We start from the raw sequence: 27,511 nt of genomic DNA on the forward strand, positions 1-27,511 counted from the left end.
TAAAAAAGGGGGGTTCAAAAATAAGAGTATTATTTTTTTCTTCCCTCTTTTTCTAACTGAAAATTACAGGCACTTTAGTCTCAGAAAAAATTTTCCTATATTCCTTAATATAACACGTGTTGTTATTTTAAGGTATATAGGAATTTTTTTCTGAGACAAGTGCCTGTGACGCAGTGGCTAAAAATAAAGACAAACATATACAACACTTTTACAGTATGTACACAAAAACTTGAACAACATAGAAAAATATGTGCAAACATAAAACTATTAATCTGCTAAACATTTTAACAATATGTAAAAACAGGTGATAAATAATCATTCAGGGGACAATTACTCGGGTAAGGGGTCACTTTTCAATATCAACCATATTATTTTTATACGTAGTAGATCTTATTTTGATGAAAATCTTTGAAATTTACTGTTTCTCTCTTAGGGAGCTACCATTGGATTTTTAGGGGGCCTAGGATGAAATTTGAAAAAAAGGCAGGACAGGAGTTTTGAGTAAAAAAAAAAGGCAGGATGAGCAACTTGGCAAAAAAAGACAGACTGTCAGTTTATGTTAAAAAAAAAAGGCAGGATAAACTAAGAAAAAAAAGGCAGGACCAAGAGTGAAAAATAACTAGAGGCTCTAAAGACCCTGTGTCGCTCACCTTGGTCTATGCGATTATTAAACAAAGGACACATGACGAAATTGTGTTAAGGTGATGATGATGTGTTTGTAGATCTTACTTTACTAAACATTCTTGCTGCTTACAATAATCTCTATTTATAATGAACTTGGCCCAGTAGTTTCAGTGGAAAATGTTAGTGAAAATTTACAAATTTTATGAAAATTGTTAAAAATTGACTATAAAGGGCAATAACTCTTTAGGGGGTCAATTGACCATTTTGGTCATGTTGACTTATTTTTAGGTCTTGCTTTACTGTACATTATTGCTGTTTACAGTTTATCTCTAACTATAATAATATTCAAAATAATAACAAAAATACGGCAAAATTTCCTTAAAATTACCAATTCAGGGGCAGCAACTTAACAACCGGTTATCCGATTCATCTGAAAATTCTAGGGCAGACAGATCTTCAACTGATAAACAATTTCATATCCTGTCTCTATAAATTTGCTCTACATGCTTTGATTTTTGAGTTAGAAGCCAAAAACTGCAATCTTCCCCTATGTTCTATTTTTAGCCATGGCGGCCATCTTGGTTGGTTGGCCGAGTCACTGGACAAATTTTCTTAACTAGATACCCTAATGATGATTGTGGCCAAGTTTGGTTTAATTTGACCCAGTAGTTTCAGAAGAGAAGATTTTTCTAAAAGATTACTAAGATTCACGAAAAATGGTTAAAAATTGACTATAAAGGGCAATAACTCCTAAAGGGGTCAACTGACCATTTTGGTCATGTTAACTTATTTGTAAATCTTACTTTGCTGAACATTATTGCTGTTTACAGTTTATCTTTATCTATAATAATATTCAAGATAATAACCAAAAACAGCAAAATGTCCTTAAAATTACCAATTCAGGGGCAGCAACCCAACAACGGGTTGTCCAATTCATCTGAAAATTTCAGGGCAGATAGATCTTAACCTGATAAACAATTTTACCTCTGTCAGATTTGCTCTAAATCCTTCGGTTTTTGAGTTATAAGCCAAAAACTGCATTTGACCCTATGTTCTATTTTTAGCCATGGGGGCCATCTTGGTTGGTTGGCCGGGTCACCGGACACATTTTTTAAACTAGATACCCCAATGATGATTGTGGCCAAGTTTGGTTTAATTTGGCCCAGTAGTTTCAGAGGAGAAGATTTTTGTAAAAGTTATCGACGACGGACGACGCCGGACGCCGGACGCGAAGTGATGACACAAGCTCACTTGGCCCTTTGGGCCAGGTGAGCTAAAAAGGCAGGACAGAAGGCAGGACAGAAGGCAGGACAGAGATTACAACCAAAAAAATGTTGTGCAAAAAAAAAAAAAAAAAAAAAAATTATCGGTCATTTCATTCATCATGAGAATATACATGAAGAAAAGTTCGAAGAATAATACTAGCAAGTAATTTAACAATAACATCGATCTGGCTAATGAAATGTAATTACAATCCTTTCCCCTTTACAATTGTCTGTGTGCAACATGGTGAAGTCTACCTAATGTCTTATTTTAGGGTAATGCTATATAATTCTGAAAATATAACAGATCTAAAGGGAAAGTTTGAAAATAAAAATGACCAGAACAATAAGAACAACACATAAATCAACTTTGCAGAAATAATCAAATGACCCCATGATTTTCTGGATAAAGAGCTACTGCATGCTCACAGGAAGGCAATTAAACCAAGTGTTCCAAGTGGTGAAGTTATCGATCATCACTTCCTAAGTTTAACGGACATCATGAGCCGTTTAACAGTATTAGACTTATTACCGTGTTTGTACTAACATGAGCAACTAATCGGGTGCAACATGTAGAGCAGAATATGCTTACCCAACTCCGGAGATCTAGAGATCACCCCAAGCTTATCGTGGACTGGGTTCGTGTTGCTCGGTCTTTAGTTTTCTATGTTTTTTTGTGTAATTTGTGTTTGTCTGTTGGTCTTGTCCCTTTCAAACCAATGTTGTCAGTTTATTTTCGGCTTATATATGAGTTTGAATGTCACTCTTGTAACTTTCGCCTCTCTTTTCGATAGTACATATTGACGAATTTTCATCAAATAAATAGGTTTGTTGGCTCCTGTATAATAATAGTACTATCCTTTGGGCCACATCAATTCCGTCAAACCCCTGTTTTAGTTATAAAGTGTCGTAACTCAAAAAGTTTAAATCTTATTTTCACCAAAAATTATACAGATCATTTGACCATCATAAGAAACAACTATATTAAGTTTCATGAAATTTGGATAAGTCGTTCTAAAGTTACGGTGCGACATGTTTACGCCGGACAGACGGACAGACGGACGGACACCAGAAATTTGTATACCATAATACGTCTCGTCAAAATTTTGACGGGCGTATAAAAACTGAACAGTAGGACTTTCGCTTCTATCAACACTAGACTCTAGTGAACCTCCACATGCTCAAAACTTTTGACATTTTATTCTTAGATATTTTTCAATTGTTTTACATATAATTGTTGGCTTTCAACTAGCTTTCCACTTGGTTTTCATCCAACCTACAATAAAACCCTTGCCAACGTGGAGAATCAGTTTAGCTGTGCTGGATGTATAAAAACTAAAAAGGCAGTTACGTCTTTTCAGAAAAGAGACCGTGAAATCCGACGCCTAGTGTAGAGAGAATGCTGCACGTTAAGAACACTTGCAACAACTCTTTGTGGGTCCGTAGGTGTTCTACTGAAAGGCAAAATTTGTCCATATCCAATAAACCCGTATTTACCAATGGACTTTCCAATTTTCTGACTTTAATCATTGAAAGGACCTAAGAGTTGTATTTGTTATCATTTTTTAAAGGCAGTGCTTTAAGGCCTGACTTTTAAGTCATGAGGTTCATCTTTTCATACGCAATCTATGCAGGGGGTCTTTTTGCCAGAAATAGATCCGGAAATGTTCGAATTTCTCCTCTTCTTTTTATGGTATGATATGGTTTTTGTTTCTTTCATTTACATTGGGGACTAAAGAAACGATCAGTATGTATTGTTCGTTTTATAGAACTTGTTATTAGTGTGTATTTTGCATTATAAGCAGTCAACCTGACTACAAACTATCATTATGTGTATTCCGTGTGGAAAGAGGTCTGGTCAATTTCGAGTGTTATCTGACATCTAAAGATTCTTTCAGACGTTGATAAAACAATGAAAAGTCGACTGAACATGATTAATATTGCATCTTCTATAATTCAAAGCGGAATTCGGTTTATGAACGAGAAACCGTAAAGCCTTTTCAAGTTCGGTATTAGTTATGTATGTTGTCTACTTATTATCCTGGTTCCCGTTACTACGTTCCGGGTATTAGCTATTTGATATATGTGATGTGTAACATTACGATCGGGTACCAGCCAATCTACGTGTGTATGTGTACATGATTTCCCGCCAAAATGACCGACATACAGCTATGGAAAATAGTCCATAAACGTTCCGTATAATGATATGCAAATTCATAATTAATCGTAACTTTTTTTATCTTTGTATAATAAATATAACAAAATGGATTCCACAAAATTGAAGAAAGCATTATTTTACGAGGATTTCTCATATTTTTCTCACTTCCGGGCGCAGTAATACGTATGTTTTGAAGAAGTTCGAAGAATTGAGAAGGAAACGGATAGATATACGTCCTTGCTATCAGGTAAAACAATTTAAATGTACAGAACAAACACATTTACTTCACACAAATAGTACAGGCTTAAGCTTTTTATTGTCTTATAAATACACGACTGTAGTCTAGTGTTTAAACGACGGCGTTGAGCTACAAGGTACGGGTCATACTGGGTCAAGTCTAAATATGTAAACATATCCACGTGCTATTAGGTAGAAAGCAGTAATGCAATATCTACAATTTTTCCTCCTTTATACATCGTTTAACCACATATATTTCTCCTTTATACATCGTTTAACCAGATATATTTCTCTTTCAAATACACTTATAAAACACAGGTTGTATGTACGTATCTTTTCTAGTGTTTTCTTGTCCTTATTAAAGTTCATTTGTTGATGTTTAAATATTTTTGAACGACTGAACACAGGAGTGAATGAATGCAACAATTATATATACTGAAGACTTGGGCTGTACAATGATAGTGTACATATATCATGCTGATAATTATTCTAGCAGTAATTATATTAATTTAGGATCTAATGACAGGAATTCATGAGCTATGCCTCAGGCTTTCTGAAAAAATATCAATGACAATGTAAACAGGAACGAAACATTGACACGAATGATGCTCTCTTCTATGTTATAGTTATTTAGGTATGTGTGTTGCACAAGTTTCAAAAAAACTTAAGTTATAAAACTTTTTTTCAGGGCACAAACCCACATTAAAGAGACTTGTCTACTGCCATACCCATCCTATTTTCATGCACTATTTGCAAGCAAGAGACTGAATGGTTTGCAAAATTAAAAATCAAGACGGTGTCCAATTAAAACAAAAGAACTAAACTGGATGAATATTGTAGGAGAAATCTAGAGGAAAGTTTTGATTTGTGAAATTGGTTTTCCTGAAAAGTCATTCATCCTAGCCTGCAGGAAGGAACTATAACTGTCCACCACCAACTGACGAGCTAATGTTGAGCTTCACATATGGAATTACTCAAATACCATCAATGTCTATGTTTTCAGCACAGATTTCACAAGTTATGACACAGCTGTGCTTTTTTTTATACCTGATAAAGAGTTGTATACTAAATTTTATTTTTTTGTCAATAAATATATATTGTGTCATTTAAGAACTTGTATTTTGCCAAAAGATGCATACTAGTGAATGAAAGTGGTGCAGTTCATTTTGCTTTGGTATATAGAATTGAATTACAATTGTTCATGTTATTGGAATGCTTATAAAAATAAGGAGATGTGGTACAATGTATATGATATTTAGTGAGTTTATCAAGCAAAAGTGAATAAGAAATAGGTATAAGCAGTTACAGGTACTACTGTACAATCTCAAACAATGAGAAAAACTCATACCGTAAAGAGAATTTCATATTTACAAGTAAGTTTTGTTTTTGCGTTGAATAATTTTCTTCTTTTGTTTTAATTGCAAATATGGGAAGTGGTTAAAATGCTAATGAGACAGCTGTTATGGCCACAGAGCCTTAATTGAAAACTTCTTTTTCATTCATACCAGTAGATTTTGCCTGGACAATGCTGGAGTTAGAAACATATCTTACAACTTTTCAAAATGCACATGGGGGTTTTACGTGAAAGATGGTTCATATAGTCATACAAAACCTTCAAGGGGGCCTTCAAATGGAAGCAGGACAAGTCGCCCCACTGGTTAATCGCCCCACTTTTTAAAAAAACGCCACAAACTGATTTATCAAATCGCCCTACATGTGAAATTGGTTAAATCATGTTTAATATTACTCCTGCCAACTCGCCCTACTTATAAAAAAACGGTAATATTTAGATTAATATATATATATATATATATATATATAATTAAAAATAAAAACTCGCACCACTTTAATGAAAACTAATCTACACAGAATACAAACAAACCGAAAATTAATTTAATTACTATTATTGATATATACTGAAATTATATACAATGATATATAATTCTAAAAAAACCAACTGATTGTTGAAGAATAACTGTAAGTCTTGAAGCTTAGTTATTTGCATAACAATTGAAAAGAAACCTGTTAAATGTATCATAATGCAATATTAGGAATTGAACTTATATACAATGGGATAACATCTTTTTCCATAAGTGGGGCGAGTTGGCATTACTAAATTCATCCTGGTTAATAATATATTTATCTAGATTTCACCGATTTCCATTAGGTGGGACCACTTGGCAGGAGTAATATTAACGGGATTTAACACAGTTCACAAGTGGGGCGATTTGGTAATCCAGGTTGGGGCAGTTTTTTTGTCAAGCCTGCGACTTTTTTCGCAGAAAGCTCGACATAGGGATAGTGATCCTACGGCGGCGGCGATGTTAGCTCAGTTCTTAAAAGCTTTATATTTTAGAAGGTGGGAGACCTGGATGCTTCATACTTTGTATATGGTTGCCTCATGTTACGAAGTTTCCGTCAGTCACATGTCCAATGTCCTTGACCTCATTTTCATGGTTCAGTGACTACTTGAAAAAAAAGTTAAAATATTTTGTAATGTTAAATTCTCTCTTATTATAAGTAATAGGATAACTATATTTGGTTTGTGCATACCTTGCAAGGTCCTCTTGCCTGTCAGACAGTTTTCACTTGACCTCGACCTCATTTCATGGATCAGCGAACAAGGTTAAGTTTTGGTGGTCAAGTTCATATCTGAGATACTATTAGCAATAGGTCTAGTATATTTGGTGTATGGAAGCACTGTAAGGTGTACATGTCCAACTGGCAAGTGTCATCTGACCTTGACCTCATTTTCATGGATTAGTGGTTATAGTTAAGTTTTGTGTTTTGGTCTGTTTTTCTTGTACTGTTTGCAATAGGTTTTCTATATTTTGTGTATGGAATGGTTGTAAGGTGTACAGGTCTACCTGGCAGGTGTCATATGACCTTGACCTCATTTTCATGGTTCAGTGGTCAAAGTTAAGTTTATGAGTTTTGTTTTTCTAATACTATATGCAATACATGTAGGTCAACTATATTTGGTGTATGGAAATATTTCATGATCTACATGTCAGTCGCGCAGGTTTTATTTGACCTTGATCTCATTTTTTACGGTTCATTGCTCAGTGTTAAGCTTTTGTGTGTTGGTCTGTTTTTCTTAAACTATAAGCAATAAGTCAATTTTATTTGTTGTATGGAAGAATTGTTAGCTGTACATGCCACCCTGGCATGGTTTATCTGACCTTGACCTCATTTTCATGGTCCAAAGGTCAATGTTTAGTTTTCTTGGTTTATGTTAAGATTATGTGACAGTTGTAATAAAGCTTTATTATTAGGACTATCAACATAATATCAATGATCAGTAAAGAAGGCGAGACATTCAGTGTGTACACTCTTGTTTTTAAAGTGGGGCGAGTTAGTGAAAAAGTGGGAAGATTTGTCATGGATTCCCTTCAAATATATTCTAATGTGGTTTTTGGCTTCTTCATGCATTAACAAGCTCATAGCCTTTGTTGAATTAATTGTTTTCTTTAAAATAGTCGACAAAATTGCTCTTACAAAATTGCCATTTGGGAGCCTCGAGCTCGATGGGGGAAATACTCTGCAAATACTGACAGTTGGCAGGTATGGTCATAAAAAAAGTTGACATGTTTCTATGTACATTTACCATTATGTTACTTGATGTTCTTGCTATACACACAGTACAGAGACTAGTCAATCTTTGTGAACTATTTTTAGCTCACCTGGCCCGAAGGGCCAAGTGAGCTTTTTTCATCACTTGGCGTCCGGCGTCCGTCGTCGTCCGTCGTCGTTAACTTTTACAAAAATCTTCTCCTCTGAAACTGCTGGGCCAAATTAATCCAAACTTGGCCATAATCATCATTGGGGTATCTAGTTTAAAAATTGTGTGGCGTGATCCCGCCAACCAACCAAGATGGCCGCCACGGCTAAAAATAGAACATAGGGGTAAAATGCAGTTTTTGGCTTATAACTCAAAAACCAAAGCATTTAGAGCAAATCTGACATGGGGTAAAACTGTTCATCAGGTCAAGATCTAACTGCCCTGAAATTTTCAGATGAATCGGACAACCTGTTGTTGGGTTGCTGCCCCTGAATTGGTAATTTTAGGGAAATTTTGCTGTTTTTTGTTATTATCTTGAATATTATTATAGATAGAGATAAACTGTAAACAGCAATAATGTTCAGCAAAGTAAGATCTACAAATAAGTCAACATAACCAAAATGGTCAGTTGACCACTTTAGGAGTTATTGTCCTTTATAGTCAATTTTTAACCATTTTTCGTAAATCTTGGTAATCTTTTACAAAAATCTTCTCCTCTGAAACTACCAGGCCAAATTTAAACAAACTTGGCCGCAATCATCATTGGGGTATCTAGTTTAAAAATTGTGTGGCGTGACCCGGACAACCAACAAAGATGGCCACCATGGCTAAAAATAGAACATAGGGGTAAAATGCAGTTTTTTGCTTATAACTCAAAAACCAAAGCATTTAGAGCAAATCTAACAGGGAGTAAAATTGTTAATCAGGTCAAGATCTATTTGCCATGAAATTTTCAGATGGATTGGACAAAATGCTGTTAGGTTGCTGCCCCTGAATTAGTCATTTTACGGAAATTTTGCCGTTTTTTGTTATTATCTTGAATATTATTATAGATAGAGATAAATTGTAAAGGGAAACAATGTACAGCAAAGTAAGACCTAAAAATAAGTCAACATGACCTAAATGGTCAATTGACCCCATAAGGAGTTATTGCCCTTTATAGTCAATTTTTAACAATTTTCATAAAATTTGTAAATTTTAACTAACATTTTCCACTGAAGCTCTTAGGCCAAGTTCAATATAGATAGAATGATTGTAAGCAGCAATAATGTTCAGTAAAGTAAGATATACAAACACATCACCATCACCAAAACACAATTTTGTCATGAATTCAAATGCGTCCTTTGTTTAATATTCACATAGACCAAGGTGAGCGACACAGGCTCTTTGGAGCCTCTTGTTTATGGGAGTCATAGAATATGCGTATACAATCATTAATTAAAAATAGTCTATTTATATTGAAAAGAAAAAGTTCTTATATGTCTAAAGAAGAGGGACGAAAGACACAAAAGGGACAGTAAAACTCATAAATTTAAAGCAAACTGACAAGACCATGGCTAAAAATGCATTTCATGGGAGGCACAGAAAATATACTGTAAACAGTAGACTATAGATATAGGTGAACTAGGTACAAAAGAACTCTAAATCTTAAATTCTACAAACCACCTCTGTTCTATGGAAGATAATGATATAACTGGACTAGAAATACACACAACCTGTAATTAACTGCCTTTACAGCGCTTTCGCGCTTTGATTTACCCTAACTTGACATGCATGATCTATTCGCCACTGTACGTTTAGCGATCATTCAATCAATCAACTAGGTTTCAGTAACTTCGAGTACTCTCAGATCTACGCATGAAATGACCATAATAATTCAAATTCCTAAGCAGGCAGGGGTTTACAGTACATGGTATAAGAAATATGAATTTCTTGAATTTTGTTAAATAAAATTGAGAATGGAAATGGGGAATATATCATAGAGACAACAACCTGACCAAAGAGCAGATAACAGCCGAAAGCCACCAATAATGTCTTCAATGCAGCGGGATGTGGCCCCTAAATACATATTATGATCAGATTCGAACTTTTGCATTAGGCATGATGCCATCGACTGTGTGTGTGTGTGGTCGAGGAGGGTGAAGGTTTCAGAATAAATGTACATACAATTCTATCCAATACTTGGAGTCCATTCACAAAGGATGGGGTGATATATAGACTAGTTAGGGGCCAGCTGAAGGTCGCCTCCAGGTGTGGGAGTTTCTCGCTACATTGAAGACCCATTGGTGGCTTTCGGCTGTTGTCTGCTGTATGGTCGGGTTGTTGTCGCTTTGACACATTCCCCATTTCCTTTCTCAATATTATAGTGCACAAATGACTTCACATCCATCTGCAGATAAGTTAACGTTGTTATAATTAAAATATTTGTGACAAGAATGTGTCCCTAGTACACGGACACAGGCACTTGTCTCAATTTTTTACCTCTATATACAGATGCTATACCTTAATATAACACAAGGTAATTAACTCATATTTTTTGAAAAATGTCAGTCAGTCGCGAAATTCCGTTATAAGCCGATTCCTCGGTTGTCAACCCCACTAAAACTATTCAGTATGCCGTAAATTTAAATTGATTTTTGTACACAATGGTGTATAACACGCCTTCTTTTGTTGTCGAAATCATCCGCAGCAGGCCTACCTAACATCTACATCGTAGAAATGCAAGAGGTCTAAGACCCATCACGCAAGTACTTATTTGGTCGTTCAATATGGTGCTCATTAAAAACATATTTACAGGTGAAATTAAAATCAAATGTTTGTTGCGTGACTCAGTACTCTGTTAAATAAGATGTGAGGCTGTTCTTGAATGCCTCTGCATCTTCTATATTTTTAACAGTCTTATTGGTAGGGTATTTCATTGAAGATTGCATATTTTGGCGTTAATATTGATTCACTTATAGGGTCTTTGCATCGGAACTAAACACATTTATTATTAATAAACCAGTTGTTGGCATGACACGGGTTACGTTCTTCTCATATATGTTATGATGGTATCATACTAAACCCCTCACGCGGAGGATTGTGCCTGATATTCATATGATGAAGACATAATTTTTCAATCAGTTTAATTGGAGTCTGGAGCTGGCATGTCAGTTAACTGCTAGTAGTCTGATGTTATTTATGTATTATTGTCATTTTGTTTATTTTCTTGTGGTTACATCTTCTGACATCAGACTCGGACTTCTCTAGAACTGAATTTTAATTTGCGTATTGTTATGCGTTTACTTTTCTGCATTGGCTAGAGGTATAGGGGAGGGTTGAGATCTCAAAAACATGTTTAACCCCACCGCATTTTTGCGCCTGTCCCAAGTCAGGAGCCCCTGGCCTTTGTTAGTCTTGTATTATGTTAACTTTTAGTTTCTTGTGTACAATTTGGAGTTTAGTATGGCGTTCATTATCACTGAACTAGTATATATTTGTTTAGGGGCTAGATGAAGGACGCCTCCGGGTGCGGGAATTTCTCGTTGCATTGAAGACCTGTTGGTGACCTTCTGCTGTTGTCTGCTCTATGGTCGGGTTGTTGTCTCTTTGGAAAATTCCCCATTTCCATTCTCAATTTTATTCCAGTCTTTGATGGTACGTGGAAAGAAGCTGTATTTGTAGGTGTTTGTTGAAGTTTGAAGGTTTCTAAATTTACTTCGGTGATATTGCCGTGTTGTCCTGCCTTGTTATTCTACATAATCTGGAATATTTATGACTTTCTTTTTATGTAAAGCTTTGTGAAACAAACGAAGACTTTTTATTTTCCGTCTTATTTCTAATGATGGTAGTTTTAGCTCCTTCATTAGACTAGTAACTGACCCAGGTTCTCTGCTGTATTGATGTTTGATAAAACGTGCTGATCTTCTTTGCACCATTTCTATCTGTTTGATGTGGTTTTCTTGATATGGATCCCATGCACTGCTTGCATATTCAACGTTTGGTCTGACAATGGCTTGATATGCTCTTTTCTTAATTTCTTCTGGGAATTTGCCGATGTTTCTCCTCATAAAGCCTGATGATTTATTTGCTTTTGCCGTGATGTTATTGATGTGCATGTCCCATTTCAGGTTGTTGGCAAACTGAACTCCTAAATATGGGTTTTGGCTTACATTTTCTAAAACTTGGCCATGCATGTGATAGTTATGTAATATAGTTTTTTTCTTGTAGTTTATTCTTAGAACATAACATTTTGAAGCATTAAATTACATCTGCCATTTAGATACCCAGTCAACTAATTTATCCAGGTCTATTTGTAGTTGGTTACAGTCATCTTTGCAGTCTATTGCTAGGTATAATAGGCTGTCATCTGCAAAGAGACGCAACTTTGACTTGATGTCATCCCCAATATCATTGATGTACAAAAGAAACATCAATGGACCTAAAACTGTACCTTGGGGTACTCCTGGTTTTACAAAGGCATTTGTAGATGTTTCGCCTTCAACTGCTACACACTGCTGTCGTTGTGTGAGCCAGGCCTTTACCCACTCTATTATTTTACCATTTATTCCATAGTGCTCTAGTCTCCGCAGAAGCCGTATGTGAGGCACTACATCAAATGCTTTGCTGAAATCTAATATAGCATATCCACTTGCTCTTTTTTATCTAGATGTTTTGCGATATCTTCAATTGCTGTTACTAATTGAGATTCGCATGATCTTTTCTGTCTGAAGCCATGTTGGTAATCGATTAATATTTCATATTTTTCAAGATGTTGCATAATGTGTTTGAAAATGATGTGTTCCATGAGTTTGCAGGTAACTGACGTCAATGAAACAGGTCTATACTTTACTGGCAAGCTTTTGTCTCCCTTTTTAAAAAGTGATGTGATGATAGCTGTAATCCAATCGTTTGGGACAGCCCCTTTATCATATTTTTTCTTGAATAATGTTGTTATGTATGGTGAGATACTTGTAGCACATTTCTTTAGGACTCTGTTCGGTATGTTATATGGTCCATTTGCTTTTTTCGGATTGACATTACTAAGTAGCTTTCTTACTCCTTCTACTGTTATCTCTAGATGGTCTATATCAGGCGATGGGCTGCCATTTAATTTTGGTTTACTTGATGTATTTTCATCAGTAAAAACAGATACAAATTGATGGTTAAGTGCTTCTGCTTTCCCTTTGTTGTCTTCCATAAGTTTTCCGTTTGAAATAAGTGGTGCTACCCCACATGAGTCTCTTTTCTTTGATTTAACATATTGCCAAAACTTTTTTCCAACAACAGGTGTTTTTCTCTCACCCTCTTCGTCTACTTCCAAAAGTTGTGATATGTAGTTTTGGTGTGCTTCCATCTATGTGCTTCTTCTAATTTAGTTTTTACTGTTTTCAATGGAGATTAAATTCTTCCCAGTGTTTTTCATTATCGGTACGTTTTGCCTTGTTGTTAACCTTTGTTTTTTTCCTGATCATTGTTTTGATCTCTCTATTGATCCAAGGTACATTCCATCTGGTTGACAGTATTTTAGTTAGGATATTTGATATTATAGCATGTGACAATAGATCTTTAAACCATTCCAGCATTCTTGTATGATACTTGTATTTGCTTTTTGTATAAAATTATTCAGCTCTTTATCTAGTTGTTCATTTATTCCGTTCGTGTTGCCCTTTTTGTAAATATATACTTTCCTTGGTACTTGCTTTTTTGTTTTTGCTTTTAAGTTTATGTCAGTGATGACTATGCTATGGTCACTCATTCCATCTTGGACTGATATGATTTTCAATGCTTGTTGGATTTGTTGTTAGTACAAGGTCTAATATGTTATCTTGACGTGTTGGTTCTTTTACTATTTGTGTTCGACAGTTTTCTTCAAGTGCTTCTATAAACTTGTTATTGGTTTCCATACTATAGTTGTTTGGTTTCTTTATTTGGAAGTTGTTATCTTCGTCTATTTCCCATTTTATGTCTGGCATGTTGAAATCCCCAGTTAGTACTAGATTTGGTAGATTATTTGAATGTGTTAGCCTGGTTAACGATGTATTTAAGCTTTCAATGGGTGCTATATTATTGTCTGGTGGTCTGTAATAGCAGCCTGTATAATGTGGTTTACTTTCTTTTACCTCAATCTTATTCCAGCATATTTCACAATCGGTGTCTAGTGTGATTTCAGCTGTAGATAATAGGTCTTTTCTTACCAAGTTTGATACCCCTCCACCTTCATGCCCTAAGTATGGCAATCGTGATTATTTCGTCTAACCGGACGCCAAATTGGAAACATGGAACTCGCAGATCGAAAAACATAATACAAAAATATGTATAGGCACTTGTTTAAAGTGCCTGACGACAGCTTCGCCCTGTAGACTAACGAAATAGTTTCTGCGGGAGATCTCATTGTTCTACGGCCATTTTACTCCTAAATTTCTCTCTTCCTCTATTTGTCAAGTTTCGACCACAGTGCTTTGGCCATGCTGCCAGTTCGGCCATACTTTGTAAAGTCGTTTCGGCCATGATTTTTTATTGGTATTTATAAGAGAGAAAAACAGTGCCGTATCGGTCGTAGTCGTTTCGGTCACAGTGCCGTATCGGTCATAGTCGTTTCGGTCACAGTGCCGTATCGGTCATAGTCGTTTCGGTCACAGTGCCGTCTCGGTCATAGTCGTTTCGGTCACAGTGCCGTATCGGTCATAGTCGTTTCGGTCACAGTGCCGTATCGGTCATAGTCGTTTCGGTCACAGTGCCGTCTCGGTCATAGTCGTTTCGGTCACAGTGCCGTATCGGTCATAGTCGTTTCGGTCACAGTGCCGTATCGGTCATAGTCGTTTCGGCCAAACTGCCACACTTTGTACTGTGATTTTGGCTTTGATTTTTTATTGTTATATAGCTGTTAGAATAGAACAAACAATAAAGTGCATTTTAATCATCAATCTATGTGCATTGATAACATTTGTGTTTTAATATAAGGAATCTTTTAAGCTGATTCGATGCACTTAGTTTTTTCAGCCGGTTCCCGTAGAGCTGTATTGGTCACAGTCGTTAAGGACAAACTGCAAGTTTATCACACTTTGTAAAGTTGTTTGGGCCATCGGGTTTTTATTGTTTTAAACTTAGGGAAATATAATAATTTTAAGAATTAGAAATAATAAAGAATACTTTTTGATCAATAATTTATATGCATTGTCAACAATTGTGTTATAATATCAAAAAATGTGTAAAAAGAAAAACATTTTATAAAGAATTATTCTTTACCTTCAATTTTTTTTACTTATGTCAACATGCACGTTAAGTTCGGTTTTATTCTAGTCGGCAGGGTCAGAGAAGATTCCAACAATTGTTTAAGATGACAGATGGACAGTCAAGGCACAAGAAATGGCATTAGATCACATGAAAGCCATAAACATTTGTTAAGAATTAATGGTTGTATATCTTATCAGTATCATATGCTTGGGGAAGTCATTAAATATTTTTCAATACATGCTTTAAACTAACATCAAAGATGTTTTCACACATTTTGCAAGATAGATCTTAAAAGAAGACAACTTGATATAAGGTACACAAAATAATAAGTAGTAAACATTTACAAGGAAATGTTGATAATGCTTCATTTAGAGGAAGATACTGCTAGAATAAGATTTATTAAAGTATAAGATTTTTTTACAAAGTCCCAAGTATATCCAACTTAAAATGAGAGCTTCAAACAACCACTTTGAATCAACCACTGGATCTGCCGTTTTTTTAAATAATGTCAGGTTGGCCTGCTCACAGCATCAATGTTACTATGATTCTTATCCATTCTAACATAATGGTTATACCTCATGCCACATTATTGTACCAGATTAATCCACCTGCAAAAATCAGCAAGTAAGACTGTTGATATGTCAGCAACTCTCTTTAGCCTTTCTCCTTATTGTTATTTCGGGTGCAAAATTGAGAAAAATATATATGACAAAATTCTGTTGGATTATTAGAAACATTTTCTTAAAGTAAATGGCTCTACTAAAATAATATCAAAACTGGAGAAAAAAAATAATTCTCCCATTTTTTTTTTAAAGTTGTTGTTTCACATCAGAGAAATTCTTAACTGGGGGGGGGGCAATACCTTTTTGTGTTAACCTGTTATGGCCCTTTTCAAGGTGCTGTTAACTGTTATCTGAGATCAAATTAAGCTGTTAACTGTTATCTGAGATCAATTTAAGCTGTTAACTGTTTTCAACCCACTTTGTTAACTGTTATCAGCATTTTTGGATTTTTTGTTAACTGTTTTTGCCAAAATCGAGGTGTTGTTAACATGTTCACGGACGCCCTATTGCCCCCCTCTTAACTGAGATGTCAATGTTTATTTCCATCATTACTTCTAACTCAAGAAAAGATTGTAAACCCACTTTCAAAGCAGTTGTAAATTCTTGTAATGCATAAATCAACAAAGGGAAATTATTTGTAGTGATATTTCATTGATGAGATGTGTGATGAAAACCTTTTTAAGCTCATTTGATATAATGAAATCTCAATGTATTGGCAAACTGGAAGTTAGTGTTTGACAACATTACAGCTTTTTACTGTCAAGCTGCTTGACAAATATGAAATAGTTCTTTTTTAATAGTATTGGATGAACGTGCAAGGAAAATATAAGCTGGACAAGCCTATAGAGGTGTATCACATGTTTAATATGGAATGTTTCTTAATAAATGTCTTCTAAAAATTTCAGGTTTTTGTTTATTTGACTGCTAGTCAGTAATTCAAAAAGCTTTATTATTCTAAATAGTAAAATACTAGAGGCTGCTAAGACTTTGAAATGCTCACCTTGCAAAAATATGCAATTTTAATATTTATTTTCACCATTTTGATATTTGTTTTCAACATTTAATCAATTTTCCTTTCTAGAACTAGAATATTTATTTTCTAATAAAAAGCATTTAAGGCCATTCAACGATTATTTCTTCAGCGAGAGATTTGCATTATTTTTTATGCAAAAATCAAGTTAACAAATAATTTCCTGTATTTCTAAACCAACAAGAGGGAAAATTATAACAATGGACATCTAGCGATGGAAAATAGCTCAAATAAATCTTTGGGTAAGGTGAAGCAAAAAGAGCAGATTCTTTTCTAAAAATTTAATGATCAGTTTTTAACATCTTTATATTTACAAAAGACTTTGTTCTGTATATGCATATCCATTTGGTCATTAAATTTTTCATTATTAAACTGCCGAAGAAGTTCTTCTGATCTGATGTCCATAAGGGCATTGATGTTTAACTCCTGTTTTACAAGATCAAAGTTTGATTGATCAACAAAATTAGATGAGATAGCTACTGATGTTTCCAGGTTCTCTACACGATGAGGACATCCAGCAGGTACAAACAAAACATCACCTGTAACAGATGAAAATAATTAACAAGGACTGAGTGTATGAATATACTGTAAATTCATAAACTATTGTGATGTTTTTCTTAATGGGAAAAATGCAATTTGGTGAGTATTGAAATATTAAGAACTCACATTTTGATAACTGAAACATAGATCTTTATGCAGATTGTTTTGTTATGGGAATAATTTATCTCACAATTTCTTCCATTAGTGATTGTCACAGAATAGAAGTTCCTTCATAATATAAGTTCCAAATGGAAAAAATATTCTGGAATATTATTTCCACAGGAATAAATATTACAGACTAACAGAATATGTTCCTAACGGAATAAATGGTATAGAATATTTGTTCCAACAGGAATACATATTATGACAATGTTTATAACAGAGTTTCCATTGGAACTTCTGTTAGATGGAACAAATATATGATGACATACTAAAATATACATGCAAATTTTAATTATTGCAAACCTTATATTGCAGTATTTTTTGCATTAGTATAAACATCCAAATAATTTCTGAATTGACAGTAATTGTTGAATCAGATGACACATTTTCTGAGTCTGAGGCCATCAGTCTTTGATTTTAGTCTTTTTTAATGCTGAAAAATTAGAAAAAAATAAGCAAATGAGATCAGCATACTGTTTAGATGAAAAGTTGTAGCATTTTTAGAAAAACAATAATAATATCGTAAAAATTTGTCAATTTCAGCTTTTGTGTAAAAAAGCTGAACAGTGCATAAGCTATTGTTTACAAATATTGCCACTGCTTTAAATATTAGAAATTTCATAAGTAATGAATGTGAAAATACATCCCACAGTATAGCATTCTCAAATGAAGCTTGATTTCAAATTTCAGAAATCCCCATTACGTAGTTCCTTATAAAGATGAGATGAATATTTCAAACAAATAAGAGTGTTCAAGTATTTATTAACACAGAGTGTGGGTCAGATATAAACTGGTTATTCTCCACAATTTCATTGATCTTCTCTTATATATTGAAATAAAAATGTACCTGGTTCTAGAACACATTCTATAGGTGAAGTGAGCTGTAACAATGGATATTGGGTAAGGTCAGGCCTGGATAAGTCAACAGCAAATACAGGGTCTAGACTGTGCTCATACTCTGGGTATAAATAAGGTACATCATTTTGTGGAAAAAATACCCATCTGTAATAGAAACATAATAAAAATTGTTACAAAAGGGGATCTACAACTTAATATTTCATAGATTATATAAATTTGTTTAATTGATATATACAAAATTATCTCCCTTTATGAAAACATTGAGCTATGGTATGCCTACCATTTATAAAAAAAAAATGGTTATAATTGGCTGTCTTTCTAGTTATCTATGTTTAACTGGACATTTAAGAATTCATATAAAAGCTATATTGAGGCCTATGTCTTAATCAATACAGGTGTTTTCTGTATATTAAACTTATGTAGCAAAAAATATTTTTGACAGCACACATAGCTAAATATAATAATTTGTTTATTTCAATTGAATTTCCAATACTTTCATTGCTAACTGTTTAGTTACGTTATTCATTTTGTCCCTAAATGCAAGATAAACATGAAAATAACATCCTTAATAATAAAATTTATGCGCATTCACTTTGGGAAATATTACCATAGACATGTTTCTGAACAAGTATCAAAAAGTTCTTAAAAAAAACTGGTGGCTTTTTCACAGTAAAACCTATATTTATTTTAAATATAAAATTAGTTAGAAATTATCATACAGAGAGTAACTCAAGTGAAATAATACTGTCATAGAAAGTAATTTTTCATGACTTAAAAGACTTTCAGTCATGTAAAATAACATCCTGTTGAGTATTTTATGCTTGCAATAACAAGGTATACTTATATACTTATATCAGTTTATCATTACAAATTATGTGCCTATACATGAACATCCATATATTTGTAGAAAAAAAGTACTGGTACCTTTGCAAAAATAATTTTTAAATGTGCTCTGATTAACATTTACTACAGGAAAATCATATATTTAAACAATGGTAAAGTAGCCAACATGATTCATTCTTTATTTTTTCATCTCTATATTTTTAACTGTACCTTTTCTTTCCTTGAAATAGCGCCATCCAAAAATTGGAACCAAAAGCATCAACATGAAGTTCACTCGTTATTCCCTCAGGTGCTACAAACAAGCTTGGCCAACTGTCTTTATATAAACTTCCTTCTTCAGTCCTTTTGAGGAAATCACCTGAAAACTTCCAGAAATCAAATATTTATTTCACAAAATAAAATTATAAACAAATTTATAATAATTCAGCCATATGTAAAAGTAAGGGTGTTTCTCGTTATAAATGATAAAAAACAAAGTAGGAACATGGAATCAATGAGAAATGATACAATTTCAATTAACAAGTGAAACTGTGAGCTTCTGCTCACTGATGATACCCCCGTCCAAATGTGTTCGGTAAACAGGAAGTTGTCAAGTGATGAATCTGAAAACGCATCACACGGTATAGCCGACTTATATCAAGCCTGAAACCAAATTTCAGAAATCCTGGTAGTGTAGTTCCTGAGAAAAATGTGACGAAAAATATTCATGGGACGGACGGACTGACTGACAGACTGATGGACTGACGGACTGACGGAAGGACAGACAGAGGTAAAACAGTATACCCCCCTTTTTTTCAAAGCGAGGGTATATAATATATTTAATTTGGAAAATGGTGCAGTTGAGTTCAGTTAATACATTCATCCTGTAAATCTGCCCTCCAAATACTTGTCTTTGCCATTACTGCTTGTAGATTAAATCATTAAAATGAAGTCTGCTATAGTTTGAATCAACTTCCAGAAATGGTAAGGCATCTACAATAAAGTGTTGTCAACTGTTTTCATTAGTTTTATATTGCAAAATTTTGTAAGTGCAATATATGTACTTCGGTAGCTGTTAATAATCTGCAATTTGTCTAAATACACAACAGATGTAGTTATTATTCATTACGACAAAAAAAAAATCAACGTTTCCGTAAAGTGTAGTTCCATATTGTTGGAGAATAATTTCCATAAAAGTCTTATAAATAGCAGTTAGAAAGATAGAGAGACTGATGACAAAACAATCAGAATTTCCTATTAGAATAGCATAATCTTAAATTACAAATAAAATTGAGAATGGAAAGGGGAAATGTGTCAAAGAAATAACAACCTGACAAAAGAGCAGAAAAAAGCAGGCCACCAATGGATCTTCAACACAGCAAGAAAATCCCACACCCTAAACATAAAATATTCTTGTATGGTAGTTTACCTGCAAAATACTTGGGTATGGTCAACTCTTTTGCTAGTGATGGACAGTTGATAGGTAGACTCCAGTCAAACAGGTACAAAGGCTCCGCCAATGTATTATCTATAATCTGATCAATGTAGGTCGACACTGGTACTGTCCGACTGTTCTCTAATCTAGCCCATTCTACTGACTGTTTTACTGGTTTCTTGAGGGTAACAGTACAGTTTCCTATACAAACAAGATTGGGGGTTATAATTCATCAATAAAGATTTACACTAAAGTTCATGTTTATCAATTTTAGTTTTTAAAATTTATTATTGCCTTTCTATTCATTTCATTACCATTCCCTGTCTTTTGCATAGTGTAAAGGCAATAGAAAGTTTCCTATTGCATGTGTTGTGTGTTTTCATACTTTTACAACTTTTACTTATTTATTCTTGACATAATTTGTCTAATGTATACTTCTTCATCTTTTTTCTTTCAGTGTATATATTTATCAAAATTGTTGCAGGTACACTATTCTTTTAAACTATTTTTCAATTGATACATTCTTTCCAAGTTATTGAAGAGACATGTGGACATCTTAGAGGGTCTGAATTAGGGGAAGGTCATTTCTGTTGGTTTTTTTTTTGTAAAAATAATTATTACTTTTTTTCTTTGTTTAATTGTTAATATTGTTTCTGTATTTTACAATGATATTGTCTGGCAAATAATGACAGTATATAAACATTTTTTGACTTCTTTGGTGGAGATAATAGTATGATAAAAATATAAATAAACAGTAACAGTATAGCAAACTAGTAGTTAGGCTGATTTTGCTTCTTTTCTGCCTTTTAATCATGCAGCTGTTTGTATTCGTCAAGTCAACAGGATATATGAGAATTACAAAATGAGCAAGCATTTGTGTCTATTTGAATTGTTTTACAATTGTCATTTCAGGTCCTTTTATAGCGCGATATTCTGTATGGGATTTGTTTATTGTTGAAGACCATACAGTGACATGGTTGCTTACTTCTACATTTTGTTTTTGTTTTCTAGTATTATCATTGGCAATCATACCAAATCTTCTTACTTTTTTGTATTTGTATGTTTGGTGTACATACCTGCTATCTCCTTAACATGATTTAATGTCCATGGTACTCTAGTCATCTGAACATTAGTTATAATCACTGGAGTACTAGTACATTCGTAATTGTGGAAGAATTCTTCTACTGTCAAATCCTGACCTGATATTCTGTCAACCTATTGAAAAGATATGCAGTTTATGTCAATGTTCAGTCCTAAATCCATGCACAAGAAAGTGAAAATTTCATAACTTCTCTCAATTATAAAATGGTTAAGTAGGGCTATAAATCTGTCATTGCATAACAGATGTTTTAAACACAAAATTGTAAAACTTTTTAAAGTTTTAGGAAAACGGCAGGCAAGTTTGGGGTTGACCTTCCCCCTTTTTTTTAAATTTAAAAAAAATAAATTTGGTGAAATATTCTTTGATGTTGTTTATCCTGACTTTCAAGATTTATTTGAAAACTAATTATTTTTATATATGGTTTTTAAATTATTTCAATCTTGCAATTTATTGAAAAAAATAATTTTGTAAAAAAATCAAAATAACATAGATAATGATTTTTTTTTACTTTTCTTGATTCGTATTGTGTATTTCATTTTTATCCCTTCTTGCAACAATTGTCACCTATAAATTGAGAGAGAAACCATGTGGTGTCTGTGAACTAACATAATATAATTGTTGTGACAGTTTAATTTGAAAATATGGTGTTTTCTAAGTGGTGAACTAGATAAGTTCACTTTTTATTCAAAATCATTTTGATGCAAATTCTTGGGCTTAGATCATAGACTGTGTTGTACTTTTATAGCTTTCCTTATTGTTGAAATATTTCATCAAAACTTGACAATTATTCCATACACCAAAAACAGTGGACTTATATACTTCTGTACATTTAGTAAATGAAAAATAAACTAAAACACAAAATCTGAGGATTAAACAATACAATATTCTTTACATTATTTTTCTTGACAACTGGTATAATTTTTGTTCTCAAGGTCACAAGAAAAATCGCAAAAATACTGAACTCCCAGGAGAATTCAAAACAGAAAGTCCCTAATCAAATAGCAAAATCAAACCCTCAAACACATCAAACGAATGGATAACAACTATCATATTCCTCACATTCAGTCAGCATTTCTTGGAATTTCCATTCTCCAAATGGAAAAGTACTAGATTGTTATATATGTAAGGCTAGTTTCTGTTACCTAAACAACACTTATCTTAAAATTCAATAGATATAGGAAGATGTGGTATGAGTGCCAATGAGACAACTCTCCATCCAAGTAACAATTTATAAAAGTTAACCATAATAGGTCAAGGTACAGCCTTCAACATGGAGCCTTGGCTCACACCGAACAGCAAACTATAAAGGGCCCCAAAAATTACTACTGTAAAACCATTCAAATGGGAAAACCAACAGTGTCATCTATGAGGGGCCTGTTGGGTTATTTTCATTCTTCGTGATCGGCGCATTTTCGCTATCGTGATCCATTTTTCTTTTAAATTTTCGTGATCCATGATCATGGAAATTTATTTTCTGTGAATTGTGATTGACAAAAAAATCAACTCGTGAATCGTGATGAGATCCCCCATCAGGCCCCTCATCTATAAAAAAACGAGAAACGAGAAACTGAAGATTAAACAATACAATATTCTTTACATTATTTTTCTTGACAACTGGTATAAATTTAGAAAAATTATCATAAGAAAAATTATCATAAGAAAAATTATCATAAGAAAAATCACAAAAATACTCCAACGAAAATTCAAAATGGAAAGACCCTTATCAAATAGCAAAATCAAAACATAAAACATCAAACAAATGGATAACAACTATCATATTCCTGACTTGGTAGCTAATATATCATAAAGAAAGATAATAAGCTTAAACAGCTGAGTGTCTAACAACTTACAAAAATTAAATTGGAAAAACTAAAACTACAACTTTGTCAACCTTTCTGGTGAATCCTGAAATCTGACCACACTTTAAAATCTTCTTCAACAACTGAAATCATGTAAAAGTTTCTGGATGCTTGTTCACAGTCAACAATATTGGTAGGAAAATTCAAAACATTGGTCATTACAAATCTGATCCTAAGAAAATTCTATAAATAGATGTCAACATGAACTGATGTTGGGAATGCTTAAATGCCAATAATGTGTGAAAGACTACCTGTTTAAAGGAGGGAAATTCTCCTCCTGGTTTGATTCTTTGCAGATCCTTTCCTTGTATTGTCTTTATTTTCAAAATTCTTTTCAATTTCTGTAATAACCATTTATATTCTTTCTCTGAAATATATATTTAATTATACACAACCTTGACATTAAAAGTTATCTTTTTCTTATCAAAAATACAGGAAAAGTACTACTGATACTATCTATAGGAAATGTAACACAGGATATGTTTACAATTTTGAGTAAAAATACTTCATTTTGTTCTAATTCATTAAGGATGTATTTACTTGACCCAAATATCCATATATAATATAAACATTGTATTTGTTTATCAATCAATCAGTAATTTTTCATCAGGTTATTTTAGAGTCAATGCGGTTAACTCTAAAATAATCAAATGTTTTTGTCACTAGAAACTTAAAATATACAAATTGATTGTTACTTTTGAATTTATCCATACTAAAATTATGCAAAACCTAGGTTACAAGCACTGCTTCTAGAATAGTTAAGCTGATATAACATTGGCTATTTGTTTATGGTTGACTAAATTTATATAGTTTCCATGACTTTGGTCACCATTTGGCATTTATTCCATGGACATGTCAAACAAAACAAAATGAAAATAAGTATCATTTCTCTATACAATATCTATTGGTTAAAGTTTCCCCACATTATATTTAATTATGTTCTAATATCTACATAAATTGTTTATGTTTTCTAAATAACAATTTACCTTCTGGTGCTCCTTTAACTGCCATCTCTAGGTGATATATTGCCTCTGTAATATCACCCTGTTTTTCCAGAAAAGACCCCAGAGCAGCATGTACATCTGCAGAAGCTGACCCTTCAATTAACTGCTTTCTTAACCTTTGTATTTCATCCCTAATGAATTGTTTACCAGCTGGTGACCTGAAATATGCAAAAATTTCATAAACTTGAAAACAAACATGGCTAGCAAGGCCATAAAAAAGAATTGGTTTGTTTGCCCAAACGCTACCTACCCAGAAAAAAGTTGCCTACTCAAATTCTTTTATTGTCCTGATTTGAAGAAGTTTTTTTTTAATCAGATAGGCATAAAGACTAATAAACACCCGATACTTCAATTTCTCTTTTTGAAAAAAAAAGAAAATGCCTACCTACCTACCCACTGTCTCAACCTTTGGGTAAGGTTTGGGCAAACCAAAATATTTTTAATTTTGGCCCAAAATATTTGTTTTTCTGAGCCTACCATGGCATATGTATAACAATTACATTATTATGTGTTCAAAAATACCAGAATTATAATTTAATACGCCAGACGGGCCTTTCCTCTACATAAGACTCATTAGTGACACTCAGATCAAAATAGTTATAAAGATAAACAAGTACAAAGTTGAAGAGAATTGAGGACAAAAATTTCCAAAAAGTTGTGCCAAATACAGCTAAAGTAATCTTTTCCTCAGATAAGGATAATCCTTAGTTTTTCGAAAAATTAAAAGTTTTGTAACAGGAAATTTATAAAAATGACCATATAATTAAAATTCATGTCAACAGTGACTCAACACCGACAATAACAGAGCATCATCAGTTTAACAATCCTAAAATAATTAGATATATACCTTGCAATCACCTTTAATAAAGTATTTGGATGACATCCTTTAACAGCTGCAGTATCTTCTGTTCCACAATGAGATTGGTTACGCCTCCACCATTTAGCTAAAGCAGTATTTGCTAGACTTTCTTTTTCTCCACTGTATTTCCTTCTTTTCGGATGAGAGTCTAATACAGGCACTTCTATACTCCTTTTGAAGTCAGTTCCATTTGGCTTGTCTTGCAAATTTTTATCAGCTTTGAAAGAATCTTTGTTGACTGGTTTAGTATCTTGGGTTATTGGCCACTCATTTATTAATTCTATATCATTTTCAATTTCTTCTGTCTCCATTTGAAACTTATTGTCATATTAAAACTACAATAAAAATGTAACACTATTTACCAAGTACTAAATATAAATCGTCTTCATAATTATATGATACAAAGGGGATAAATTGTAATAAAAATTCAAAGAAATACAGGAAACTCAAAGATGAAAAAATAAATATATAAAAAAAAGCAATGCTATGCAAAAAACATGAACAATAATATAATACATCACACAGAAAACACAAAAATATCAATACATTTACATGCACTGGATACATGTATCCATAAACCCTGACAAAATTTGGGGTAAAACCCAGTTGCTCAAAACAGGTAGTAATCAGTAGTGCTTCTAGTGATAAGTCATATTCAGTAATATACGTAGCCATCTTTGAAACAGATATTCTATAATCACAATAATGGTCAAAGAGTATATGGCAAGGTAAGGTGTTTTATTCATGAATGAGTTAAATGGTAAGTGATGACAATTTACTTTTTTATTTCCATGTTCTTTCATATGAACTTGATTCTCAGTCAAACTCATAAATCAAGGTAAAAAGATGTTCAAGTACTTAGAACTATGACAATTTTGCAAACTTAAGAAGCTTTTATGATATATTTGAATTGAATATTTGTTGTAAACCATGAGAACATCCAACTCCTTTTCCAAAAGAGCCTGAACCTGGTCATTCTAATATTACAAAAAGCATTGAATTTGAAATATTAAATGATCCTTGTTCATTGTCATGATTGTTGTGATACAAGAATATTTTTTTTTATTTACTGTGGTACAGTGGGTTTAACTTTTAAAAAATCAAGCCCAGAGTTAAACAAATAGTTTCACTTTCAGTGTATAATCAATGGTAGAGGGGGGTTGGAGGGGTCCTTATCCAGAAATCCTGGGATTAAAAACATGTATGAGGGGGGATAGGACCTTTATCGGGACTCCGGGATCGGGTGTTTTTAAGCTCTGAATTCAGGATTTACCCCTTCGGGATCCGGGAATTCTTTTTTTCAAATTTCAGGATCCGGGATTTAACTTTATTTAAATTCGGGACCTCGGGATTTGTTTTTAAGCCGGGATTTTGGGATCAGGACCACTCCTACACCCCCCCCCCCCCCCCTTTCCCCCTCATGTATGAAATCCTGAGATTCCAAATTTAAGGAAATTTAAATCCCAACATCCTGAAATTCGAAAAAAAGAATTCCCGGATTCCGAAAGGGTCTTTCCCAAAATCCAGAGCTTAAAAACACCTGATCCTGACGTCCCGAAAAAGGATAATCTTTTGTATTTTTATGGGGGTAACAGTCTTGGACATTGCACGTTTATCCTGGATTTTGACATTTATGGCAATCCACAATTTCATTGGAATAGGGAAAGGACAGAGCTAGTTCAATGAAGCAAAGGCGTACGATCTACCTTGTAATGTCACAAATTACACAAATGTTGTACACACGCCAAAGTGAAAGTGGCTTGTCTGTAAATTCGTCATGAGTTATCTACCGTTTGGTGGCAAAATATAATAGATCTATTGACCAACAAGGTAAACACTCAACAACGTAAAGCAACTTACCTTTCATTCACGGACTGTCGGTAATGAGTACAAAACAGTATACTCTGGTTTGTTGTTATAAATATATTAACATTTGTATATAACAGTTATATATATATTAGCAGAGACATATAATACATTGTATCATATGTCTCTGATATTAGTATAGAAAGTCCCTGCACATATATATACAGAATAACAATAATTCAAACGGCCATACATCTTCATGAACATGCATGAAATATTTGTCACTGGACATAAAGCAAATAAGTATCAATCAATTATGCCATGTATTACGGTAGATGTTCATCTTTTTTTCTTAATTGTTTTTCATTGACAAGTTCATCGGTGCAACATAAGGCATTTCCTACTAATTGATA

General features: G+C 33.4%; 3 protein-coding genes across 3 annotated transcripts; all 3 read right to left on the bottom strand.

Moving 5' to 3' along the window:
* Positions 1-11,571: 11,571 nt before the first annotated feature.
* On the bottom strand, positions 11,572-12,018 carry LOC139489987 (uncharacterized). The gene has a single exon (XM_071276841.1). It carries the CDS (start codon positions 12,016-12,018, stop codon positions 11,572-11,574), a length of 447 nt encoding a protein of 148 aa, XP_071132942.1.
* Positions 12,019-12,087: 69 nt separating this feature from the next.
* LOC139489988 (uncharacterized) lies at positions 12,088-13,178 on the bottom strand. The gene is made up of 2 exons (XM_071276842.1): positions 12,670-13,178; positions 12,088-12,448 (listed from the first exon to the last, which is right to left on the bottom strand). Exons 1-2 carry the CDS (start codon positions 13,176-13,178, stop codon positions 12,088-12,090), a joined length of 870 nt encoding a protein of 289 aa, XP_071132943.1.
* A 3,739-nt stretch (positions 13,179-16,917) lies between these two features.
* LOC139488460 (uncharacterized) lies at positions 16,918-27,102 on the bottom strand. The gene is made up of 9 exons (XM_071274067.1): positions 26,999-27,102; positions 25,281-25,627; positions 24,416-24,591; positions 23,681-23,796; positions 21,545-21,683; positions 20,463-20,669; positions 19,265-19,412; positions 18,201-18,355; positions 16,918-17,190 (listed from the first exon to the last, which is right to left on the bottom strand). Exons 2-9 carry the CDS (start codon positions 25,601-25,603, stop codon positions 16,940-16,942), a joined length of 1,515 nt encoding a protein of 504 aa, XP_071130168.1. The 5' UTR covers positions 25,604-25,627; positions 26,999-27,102; the 3' UTR covers positions 16,918-16,939.
* Positions 27,103-27,511: the final 409 nt, after the last annotated feature.

This window comes from Mytilus edulis, chromosome 9 (assembly GCF_963676685.1).
Source record: "Mytilus edulis chromosome 9, xbMytEdul2.2, whole genome shotgun sequence".
Taxonomy (NCBI): Eukaryota; Metazoa; Mollusca; class Bivalvia; order Mytilida; family Mytilidae; genus Mytilus; species Mytilus edulis.